Source organism: Malaclemys terrapin, chromosome 7 (genome assembly GCF_027887155.1).
Source record: "Malaclemys terrapin pileata isolate rMalTer1 chromosome 7, rMalTer1.hap1, whole genome shotgun sequence".
In the NCBI taxonomy this organism is placed as follows: domain Eukaryota; kingdom Metazoa; phylum Chordata; order Testudines; family Emydidae; genus Malaclemys; species Malaclemys terrapin.
Genome location: NC_071511.1, coordinates 115,358,701 through 115,370,425, shown reverse-complemented (window position 1 = coordinate 115,370,425; position 11,725 = coordinate 115,358,701). Strand labels below are relative to the sequence as shown.

At 42.2% G+C, this 11,725-nt stretch overlaps 1 protein-coding gene across 8 annotated transcripts in view; it reads left to right on the top strand.

Moving 5' to 3' along the window:
• Positions 1 to 873: 873 nt before the first annotated feature.
• The window catches only part of ATRNL1 (attractin like 1), a 991,165-nt gene continuing 980,313 nt past the window's right edge, over positions 874 to 11,725 (top strand). For 6 of the 8 annotated variants that reach the window (XR_008445623.1, XM_054034051.1, XM_054034054.1 and 3 more), the window contains exon 1: positions 1,491 to 2,151. Coding sequence is in view for 7 of the 8 variants with exons in the window: in XM_054034051.1 (XP_053890026.1) it covers positions 1,871 to 2,151 (281 nt within the window). In the remaining variant the exon portion in view is untranslated. Of the gene's footprint in view, positions 900 to 933; positions 989 to 1,490; positions 2,152 to 11,725 lie in introns of those variants that run through there. The other 2 variants (XM_054034053.1, XM_054034052.1) reach the window with 2 other exon arrangements.

Here is an 11,725-nt window from a genome sequence, read left to right as displayed (position 1 = left end):
TCTCTCTTTTATGGATAGACAGCAAGGGGCTCCCCAAACTTTGTTTGTGTGTATGTTCAATTGTAACATAGGAACGTGGTATGGAAAATAAATCAATAAAAAACAACTGTTTGTAGCTGCTCATAAGTTTGGAATCTTGGAGATGGATAGTAGATGGAGTTCAGGTCAGATAGTGAATAGTACATAGTAAATTGTGGTGGTTCTGCAGTTGGTGGGTATTTATTTTGAATGCATTCTAGAAAATGTGGGAAACTAAGATTGCAGTAAAATTACAGTGATACTGAGAAAGTCATTGTACTTTCATGTTACCGCTAACTTAAAAAACAAACAAACAAAAAACCCCTGGTGTTGGAAACAGGAATGGCTTTCCTCCTATCCAGCGATTTGTCCTGTATGAAAGGAAAAGTCGCCCCTGAATAAGGCAGGGCGCTCTGAATCCAAACCAAACCAAACCAGAGTGTGGTTTTCTCCTTTAGCGTGTCATAGCGGTTAGACATATTTTTCAGAGTAGCAGCCGTGTTAGTCTGTATCCGCAAAAAGAAGAACAGGAGTACTTGTGGCACCTTAGAGACGATCAAATTTATTAGAGCATAAGCTTTTGTGGGCTGTAGTCCACGAAAGCTTATGCTCTAATAAATTTGTTAGTCTCTAAGGAGACATATTTTTGAAACCCTCCTCCCCGTGCTGCTCTGAAGGTTTGGAGGACCCGCTTCACTTCGTGTTTAACAAGACGACAAACCCGTGTGCGCAGTGCGCTGTCCCTCCGTCGTGCAAAGCCCAGCCAACAGTGCAACGCGCTGTGCCTTTAAGGGGCTCCTCGGCTGCACATGCTCAGCTCTCTGTGTGGGGTAGTTGGATTGTCTCGCATGTGAAGCAGCTGCAGCAGCAGGAGGAGGAGGGTGGGTGGGAGAGAGAGAGCATTGCAATCTCAGCCCTTTCTTTAGCATGGAGGGGAGGGATTTCTGTTGACCGGCAGCCACCAACACAGGTTGATTTATTTAAGGGGGCAGGGCGGGCAGAGGTGTTTGGGACAAGGGAGCCGGTGTATCACCGGCCGAGGGCTACTGTGAAATAACCCCCACTGCGGGGGCTGTTAATCCGCATCCTTCAGGCCAGTTGCTCCGGCGGCGGCAGCACCAGCAGCCGCTTGGGCTGGTGCTTGAGCCGCGCGCGTCCGCCAGGCTGAGGCGCGGGGTGATTCCTCCCGAGAGGAGCCGCCGCGCTCGCGCTCCGGGCCTGGCGGAGCGAGCGGCGGCTCCGAGCAGACCAAGGCAGGAAGCGGGGCGGGGAGGCATCACACCGGCCAGGCGGCGCTGAGCGGAGATTATAAGGAGCCCTGGAAAATGGCTGCTTGGAAACTGTCCGCTGGGACAGCGGCTGGCTGCTAACCCCCCCCCCCCCCAGTAGGGGGGCCGATAAGGGCTCCCCGTCCCTCCGCTTGCGACTGACCCCCCCCCCCCCCCCCGCTCCCGGGCCGCCTGGTTGGGGGATGCTGTAGAGCGCTCGGGAGCGCTCAGTCCCCAGCTGAGGGGAGAGGAGGCGGCAGCTGCCTCCCCGCTGCTGCCCTTGTGGGGTCCCGTTATCAGCGGCGACGGGGGAGCTGGTGAGGCGGAACCGCACGGTCACGAGCCAGGCTCCCCCTCGGTGGAGAAGGGGAGCGGGGCTGCGAGGGCCGGGCTCCCCCTCACGGGTGGCGGCGGCGCTGGGCTCGGGGGGAGGGGGGGGTTGGCTCGCCCTGACAGGATTAATTCTCTCCAGGACGGTCTCCCAGCGGCTGAGGGTGGGGGCCGCCCGCAGCCTCTCAGTGCCGCCGTCCGGCGCGGGTCGGGTGGCCGGGCGGGGGTGTGTTCCGAGCCGCCCGGCGGCGACGATGGATCTGGGGAGCGCCTGGCGGAGGGTGGCAGGCTCCCCTGCGCCCCACGGAGTCTGGAGACCTTGTTCCTCTGACCCCTGCTGCTCCGCCTCGCTGCTGGATGTGAACAGCTGGCTGCTCTTCTACGGCGTCCTGTACCTGGTGCTCTATGCCCAGGTGTCCCAGTCCAAGCCCTGTGACAGGACCTCCTGCTTCTCCGGGCGGTGTGTCAACTCCACCTGCCTCTGTGACCAGGGCTGGGTGGGAGACCAGTGCCAGCATTGCCAGGGCCGGTTCAAGTAAGTCTCTGCTTAATGTATGATCATTCCTTCCCCCCCCCCCCCCCCCCCGGCTGTGTTTGCCTGTGCCTGGCATGATTTTGTGGGTGTGTGACTGAAGTAGGTTACAGAAGTTGGAGATGAAATAGGCCCACCACACACAAGTCCGCTCCCCCCCCTTTCCCTGCAAATGCAGATCAGATGTTGAATTGATTAATACAGTTTTAAAATTTTTATTAAGGCTAATGTTAAAATGATACACAGGTTAAGGAAAGAGTGTCTGTCTTAATACTGCTGTCCCTTCTGCGACCCTTATGAAAATGACATGCATCTCCAGGAACTTCCCTGGTGAAGGAAAAAACGTTAATACATTTGAATGATTTTCCTTCAGAGGACTAAAATCTTTCTCCCATTCCACTTCTCCTCCCACCAACCTTCTTTCAAGTGCTCTAACAAGACAGGCATTAATTAACACACACCTAGCATTATATATATATATATATATATATATATATATATATGCTTTCCATTCATTATTGAACAATATAATATGGGTTAATTATGGTTCTGTGGGAAGAAGAGGTGGTGTTGGGGTGGTGGTGCTCAACTTATGAAATCTCCCTGCTAGGGCTGAATGAGTCAAAGAGACTGAACTATGTTTTCACTCCTGAAAGTGGACTAATACATGATGACTGGATAGTGCGGGGGAAGCATACACTGATACCCTGATTTATCTATTCTGTGGATACAATGGAAGATTGAGTTTCTAGCGCTGTCACTCTGATCCTTTGCTAAGCTTGCTTAAAAGGAAGTTAGCATAGCTCAGTGGATAAGATACTAGACTGGGAGTGAGATGACCAGTGTTCTGCTTCCAGTTTGCAACTAATCTGTGGCATGACCTTAGACAAATCGCTTAGCCTCTCTGTTTTCTTTACATATCCGATATGGCTAAATTGTACACACCCTTTCTTAGGAAGCACTTTGAAATCTACAGCTGAAAAATGCCATATGATATCTAGTTAACAATAACAGTGTGCTTGATATCTGTAAGAGGCAACATCACAAATTATGTCTTCAAGGGGAATTTAAAAAGAGAATACTGTCAACTAAATTATTCAAAACCTATTTAGATTTGGGTAAAAGTTCCCCCCCCCCTCTTTTGGCAAATGAAAATTGAACAAGATGGCTTCCATGTGATCTTTAATAATTATGAATGTTAAAAAATGTTTGATTTTGGGTGCAGGTGAGCAAAATGAGCATACTTTTCAGGCAAACAAGTCACTCTAGTTAACTTAAGGAACAGTTACAAGACGTGTTGGCTAAAGTAATGTACCTGCTCTGGGAAGAGCAGAATTTGCCTGAGAACTTAATGATCTTGTGTTTGTTCCATTAGTGAGTTGTTGACTGACTTGGAAAAGGGAGGGCAAATATGAAAGATGGAGATATTAAGCCATTTCATCTGCATGCTAACTACAGTTAAAATTGATATGTTAAGCATGTGTGTGAACGATTTGGGGTTTTGTAACTGGTCAGTTACCCTGGAACCATGGGCTAATTGTCAGGAGGATTGTGAATGACAGGAGGGGAAGCCTCTGTGGATCTTCTTTGTGTGCAATGATCAGCAGTAGACCTGCTTATAGAGCCAGGAATGCCTTGCTTCAAAAGGGATTATCTATATCCTGTAGCTTGATGCCAGTCACAGCATATCCTAATAGTACAAGGGCTAGGTCAAACTTTAATTTTTTGATTAAATTTCAAAGCTTGTAATTAATGAATATATTCTCTGATGGGTTACTAAAGCTGATGACACTAGAATGCCTTTAGGCATTAGCCCTTAGAGGAATTTTCTTGATTATTTGGTATTAAAGCATTTGTTTGTTTACATCAGTTGCATTTGTCAGGTTAACTTAATGGCCAGAAGCACGTTGGTTACATTTTGCCTCATGGCACTCTGCTCAATTCCAGTAGAATGCTAATAATCCATCCTCACCTAGAGGAAGGTCTAGCTGTATATTAAAAGGGCAACATTTCCTTAGTTAAGTGCACAATGTTTAAGACTTGAATCCTTGGGGGTTTTGGTAAAATCAGAATGCATTTGTCATTAGCTACACTATTCTAGGGTGCATATCATTAAGTGTCACTGATGCCAACATTATAATTTTGTTACAGAACGAGCTTTTTGCTTATTTGGGAGAACTGCTTTTAAAGATACACTGGTCTGGAAAAGTTATTGAGATTGGGTGCCATAAAGCTTTACTTTTGAGAAGAAAAATGTACCGTACTCTGTTAAAACTATGTGGTGGTAATATAGCATTGTAAAGCCTTACCCAATCTAAGTGGGGGCTGTGTAAAGTTTGCCATTATTTGGTAGCACAAATGACTTACAAGCCATGAAATTTAGCTAGGTGCTTAACAGTGTGATGATTAGTGTATTGTAAATGTCTAGAATAGATAGCAGCTGGAATATGGGTGCAGAAGGGGGAAAGCGATATCATAAGCTAAGCTTTGCCTTGCAGCCATGTGATTTGAAGGCCTTTTTGCCTTGTACAGAACATGGGGAGGCTTTCTTGTTATAATGGAACTAGCCTATCCCATTCTCATCTGTCTATGAGGCAGAACCATCTGCTGTAGACATGTGCAGCCAATGGTGAGGTTTTTCACAGTGACACTTGTAGGTGAGGACTGTCTGTGACCTCACTGACACTTGTTGCTCCAATCAATAACAATTATTGTAGAGAATGTTTCAACAAGAGCAGAGATGTTATTGATAAGCATGTTGGACTATTGTACATGCAATTAAAATTAAAACAGGATGTAAATACAAGGTATACAAAAACGTTAATTGAATATAGAATTCTGTCCTGACTTTGAACATGCCTATATTATTTTAAAGTGGAGTTCTATGCTTCAACAGTTTGAAGTGTGTGAGAGAGTGGGTACAAGGTTAAAAATGAACTTTTAACTGATTTAAACTTCTCCGGTAGAGGTGAAAAGCGTGTTGGGATTCTTTGGGATTTTAAGGTGAGGCTTAATACACAAAGAACTGGGATCTTTCTTTAAAATCAAGTCTTCCTTCCTGGAAAAGGATCTATAATTAGTTGAGCTCTGGGAATGAGTGACTTGAATTAGCAAACATTGAAAGCATTAACATAAGGGAAAGACTCTAGGGAGTCTTGGGGCCCATTAATTCTCATGTGAGAGTATTTTTTTTTTTCTTCTAAATTGAGGAATAGCAACCTAGTAGAGAGACATCAAAGATGATTGATCAATCTTAGTAAGCAGGTGTCAAAATTAATTGACTGATTCCATGGTAACCTAGCTTTTCCTCTATAGGGAATCTGTTACCGGAGGTAAGATTATTCTCTAAATGTTGCTTTGGGATGGATGAAAGATAGATAGGGAAAAAGTGAATAGGTGAAAATAGTAGCTAAATCTTTGTTAAAGTGCATTATTTGCTTCCTCTCCATATATCTACATTGTACTTTCTCCTGAATGAAGAAAACTGTGCCCAGAACACACAACTGAAACAGAGTAAGTACTGACCTACAGCAAAAATTGGAATGAGAGGGCGAAGTTCGGATTTTTAAATCAGATAGACCTAGCCAATAGAAGTATATGGAAAGACATTCCAGGGAGCATGGGGGAGATTTCTCCATGTCTATAAAGTACCTAGCAGACTTTTGGATGTTAAATCAATAACAGTGCCGTTCTCTGTCTGCTGTCTGTCACAATCCATGTGCTAGTTCAGATCAAACTTGCCATTTTTCAGCGGATTTGTTTTTAATAATGTTGAATTTAACACTGATACAACATTTAACTCAGACCTTTTCTGCCAACTTTGCTGTCCCATAGGCTTTTATCTGTGGACTCCTTTACTCACACTCTGGATATCCTTTGTAGAAAGCTGTGTCCATGAGGAGTAATGTACCACCTGCCCCAGTGAGTCAGCAGAACCCACTTAACTCTTTCTTAGGAGGATTAACACTTGCTAACAAAGAGGGGTGTAATGGGTACTAGTCTGCTACAAGATGAGATCTGAGCAACTATTTAAGTATAATTTTAACACTTCAGTTGAATAGATAGTCAAGATCTGTACTAAAATTCTGGGGGATTGATTTTTTTTCTTTTTTTTCAATCTTTGTGTGACTTTCAAGTGCCTGTCCCAATGTATCAAGTGCTTCTAGGCTCTAGGGTTTGTTCCTTGTTGTACTGTTTGTATGGTAGCATCCATTAGTCAAAGATAACAAAACCTTTCCCATTATGACACCAAATTCATATGCTTGTAATTTTCCAGATTGTTCACCTTTGAGGCTGACGTTTTCCAGACCTATTCTCTGCTGACAGTGAATTTTTAATTTTTTTTTAAGAGGTTAAATTGAAGTTAAATACAGATATATTCTTTGCTCTTTTTTCATAATATTTCCCACTCTTCAGCAAAATACATCATTAATTGTCCACATCAAAAAACATTAAGTGGAATATCCAGTCACACAAAAACAAACACCATATAACAGGTAAACAGGAAGGAAATAAAATCTATTGTTTGTAGGGGGACAGGCAACAAGCCAGGGAGACACAAGTTATTACAGAGAACTTGTAACAGCACAATTCCTAGGCTAAGCACATATTCAAATATAGAGAACGAAAGCACATTGGTCAGTTTCATCTTCTCTGCATAGTTTCATTTTGGAGTTTTTATTCAGTTTTCTTTCTTATCAGTAGTAGCACAAACTTCTGAAGAATAACCTAAGTCTTGTTACCATAAAGCGTCATAGAAGCAGATACCTCTTGAGTAATAAAATATTTGCATCTATATTAGGGCCATTGATTTAATCACAGTTAACTCATGCGATTAACTCATATTAATTGCGATTAAAAAATTAATCACGGTTAATCCGTTTTAATCTCACTGTTAATAGAATACCAATTGAAATTTATTAAATATTGTGGATCATTTTTCTACATTTTCAAATATTTGATTTCAATTTACAACACAATACAAAGTGCATAGTGCTCACTTTATATTTTTATTACAAATATTTACATTGTAAAAATGATAAAAGAAATATATGCGGTGAATTGACAAATACTAAGTACTATAGTGCACTCTCTATTGTGAAAGTGCATATAGTAAAACTTTAGAATCTGTAAGTCCACTCAGTCCTATTCTTGGTCAGCCAGTCACGTAGACAAACAAGTTTGTTTACATTTGGAGATAATGCCGCCCACTTCTTATTTATAGTGTCACCTGAAAATGAGAACAAGTGTTCACATGGCACTGTTGTAGACGGCATTGCTAAGTATTTATGGGTCAGCTATGCTAAACGTTCTTATGCCCCTTTGTGCTTTGGCCATCATTCCAGAGGACATGCTGCTGATGCTCGTTAAATTTAATTAATGCATTATTTTTTTATGACAGAATTCTCCCCCAAGGAGTTCAATGTCTCCTACTGTGTTTTACCTGCATTCTGCCATATATTTTGTGTTATGGATGACGACAGTACATGTTGTTTGATTTAAGAATGCTTTCACTGCATATCTGACAAAATGAAAAGAAGGTAACAATGTGAGGTTTCTAAAGATACCTACAGAACTCGACCCAAGTTTTAAGAATCTGAAGTGGGACGAGGTGTAGAGCATGTTTTCAGAAGTCTTAAAAGAGTCCGATGCGGAAACTACAGAACCCCGAACCACCAAAAAAGAAAATCAACCTTTTGTTGGTGGCGTCTGACTCCTGATGATGAACATGAACGTGCATCAGTCTGCACTGCTTTGGATTGTTATCGAGCAGAACCTATCAACATGGAAGCATGTCCTCTGGGAATGGTGGGAGAAGCATGAAGGGACATATGAATCTTTATCGCATCTGGCATGTAAATATCTTGCAACACTGGCTACAACAGTGCCATGCGAACGCCTGTTCTCACTTTCAGGTGACATTATAAACAAGCAGGGAGCATTATCTCCTGCAAATTATAAACAAACTTGCTTGTCTGAGCAATTGGTTGAACAAGAAGTAGGACTGAGTGGACTTGTAGGCTCTAAAATTTTACATTGTTTTATTTTTGAGTGCAATTATTTTCTGTACATAATTCTACATTTGTAAGTTCAATTTTCATGCTAGAGATTGCACTACAGTACTTATATAGCATTTTTCAAATCACCGAATACAAATATTTGCACTGTAAAAAAGATAAAATAAATATAAAGTGAGCACTGTACAATTTGTATTCTGTTGTAATTGAAATCAATATATTTGAAAATATAGGAAACATCCAAAAATATTTAAATAAATGGTATTTGTTTTACAGAGCGATTTAATGATTCAATTAATCACGATTAATTTTTTAATCGCTTGACAGCCCTGATCCATACTAATCTGAGCAGCAAGACTCCTCAACAAACACTTACTAAATTGTATTTCCCAGTTTCATTGAACTCACGTGTATTAAATATTTTTACTGGATTGTAGTGGACTCCCTCCATGTCCTGAGAATTAGTGAGGCTTGTCAAGGCTGAATCCCCACTCTGTCATTTTGAGTACAGAAGGTGGGGGCCTGCATGGATTTTAAAAATTAATACTTGCCACTCCAGGCTTGTATTAAACTCCCAAGGTTACAGCTTTTCTCTGACCTTGGCTTGGTAAATGCTGCCACCATCCAAATGCCAAGAATCCCCTTGGACCCAGGAAGGAGCACTTGGGGAATTCCTTCCTGTGGGGTACCCTCAAGCCCTTTCACCCCCTCTGCGGGGAAGAGCTCAGAAAGAAAACAAAGGAAATTAGTTGTTGCTACCAGCTAATAAAACAACATGCACAGAACTCTTAGGACACCAAAAATCCAGTCCTGTTCTTAAAGGTAAACTTTATTAAAAAAAAAAGGAAGAAAATACACCTGGAACGTAGGCTTTTGCTAGATTTTAAAAGAGCAATTCCAAAAATTAAGCACCCAAAATAGCTTTCTTGGGGGTTCATCTTGAAGGGTACAAGCAAACAGAAGCATCTGGAGTTAGCACAGAGGAGTTCACAAGCCTTAAAAAATAAACAGAAACAAACCTACTCGTGTCTTTTTAGACATTCCCTAATTTTACTTACATATCTGAGGCTTCAGATAAGTAGGTTCAAGGTATGAATTGATAATCTCTAATCATACCTGGTTTAAAGCTGCTTACAGCATTGTCTCTCTGTGTCCCTGCAAGCCAGAGAGAACAACAAAGAAAGGGAAAGTTTCTTTCCCAATTTTAAACAGTTCTACCTTCCCACTTGCTCTTTTGGTCAGGTGCCCACTTCCTTTTCTTTACCTGGGGGGTTAACCCTTTACAGGTAAAGCAAGCCGAGAACAGCTACCAAGAGGGATTTTACAGCTAGTTGGCTGGCTGGGTGTCCATCAAAGGGAGCTCTCCCCTCCCCCCCTTCATTTATCATAAGGGTGAATATTAGATTCAACTTTTCAGAAGTCCATATGTGGAGAAGAAAAAGTTGTTGGGAGTGGGTAGGGTGTGGAGAAGGCAGCAAAACTTCTGCTTCCTCCTTCCCATCCCCCAAGAGTCTAATAGCATCCGTCTTGTTATGTGGGCTCATTGCTGATGCCCAGATCCAGCAGAGGAGAAATATTATCATCTATAAAGTCTACCAATTGTGCAGTGGGGATTCTGAGGTTTCATGCAAGTTTTTTAATATGCTAATTAGTTTGCAAGTTATTTTGTGTGCTGGACAATAGGTTATATTAATTTCTTGAAACTCTGTTACCATCTTGTCTTTTCCATCAGTTTTAGACAAGTCTGACTTTCTGGTGTAATGCCTACTGTGGGGAGCATAAATTAGAGGTCCCACTTTATTATCCGGTACTAGGAATTTGCTCCCTTGTGGCTTGAACATAATCAGTTTTTTTGGTTTAAAGCTTTCAACAGCTGTCTAATAGAGAGCTCTCTTGTAGTCTGAAGTCTGGAGATTGTCACCTGCTCCTGCAGTTCTTTTCAATGGTGTAATGAAGTAGGAACTAGAAGCTTCACTTTTAGCACTTTTACCTTCATTTCTCATTCTCTGACAACTCAAAAAATTCCCAGTATATTGTAACAAGAGTGACTCTCAGGAGTACTGATAGAAAATTACAGAACTTTATTTCCTAGTTCTGGTCATGGTTGCAAAAACGCTGTGCTGTTATAGTGGACAGTATCCACTGACTCCAGAGGTTACAGTTATTATATTTGGTATTAATTGAGTTCTGGTGCTTTATAATTTTTTTTTTGGCAAGTTGTAAACATGCACACATCTGGCTGTGTGCGCCAGGTTCTTGTGGCAGTTGCGTGCTGTTTCTGTGAATTTGTGTGTGTGTGTGTGTGTGTGTGTGTGTGTGGAAAGTTTAAACAAAATTATTTCAGCTGTTTCTTAGTGAGAGGAGAAGAAGAAGGAAAAATAATCTTCCGATGGTGAAAGCAGCTTTCCCAATTTTTTTAAGGTTTGATGTATCGTTGAAAATTATAGCAGCATAGCTATTTCGGTCAGGTGTGTGCTGACGTAACCCCAGTGTATGGAAGAGTACTTCTGTTGATATAGCTACTGTTGTTTGGGGAGGTGGTGTTCCTTCACCAGTCGCAAACCCTGCTTCTGTTAGTATATGCTGCATCTACGGTAAGGGGCTATGCTGGCATAGCCATGCTGGTAAAGTCTCCATAGTGTAGACATACCCTAAAATACAACTACAGCAAAAACTGCTGAAGGCTTAAACTAAAAAATTTAGCATGGGATTAGTCTTTGAGGACAAGCACTTTGTATTGATATAGAGATGTTTGGGGTTGTAAAAATATTAAATTGGTCTGAAAAGTTTGAAACAAAAACAAGAAAATGCTTTTTGGAAATGAGTTTTCCAACCAGCCCTAGGCATGCTCAGTAGTATCTGCTATGATTAGTTCTGCCTTTGTGACATTATTGCACACTTCTGTGTCCTATCTGACCGGCACAGGGGCAGTGCAGTTTCTGAGCAGGAAGAAAGACATTTGCTCTTAGGTTGTCACTGGAACTGTTTGCATAAAGCAAGACGTTTGTCTTGTTGAAGACCAAGATCATGCAGAAAAACTTACCTTAACATCAGGAACAGGAGATCTTGAGTACCGGAGAGAATCACTAATCCTGTAATTTTAGGGGCTTTGTGATTATTGCTGTATTCTACAGTGTGTGCCATTTAGATCCATATGGAGGAAACTCTCTGGCCATAGATCTCCTTTCTTCCAGGTGGAAGAGAAGCTGTGCCAACAGCAATAGTGCCCTCTATTTCTTCCATAATGGACCTTACAGAAGGATTTCCACATGGCCAGGGCCCATCCCGGGGAAGGAGTTGGACGCTGGGAAAGAGTAATCAGATCCATGAAAACCAGGCAAAAATGATGATAAAGTTCTAAGCTATAATATATGTACCATGTAGCACCTCTCCTTCCCTCCACACACCATCTCTGGGAGCTTTCATGGTCAGAGAGAATCCCTGGTAATGAGTCTGGAACCATGGGGAGTGATGTCCGTGGGGACTGATCTGTCAAATTTGGAGGGCGTAGGCAATGACCTTTTTCTGTTGGGGTGAGGGGAGTAACTGCTGCCTCCTTC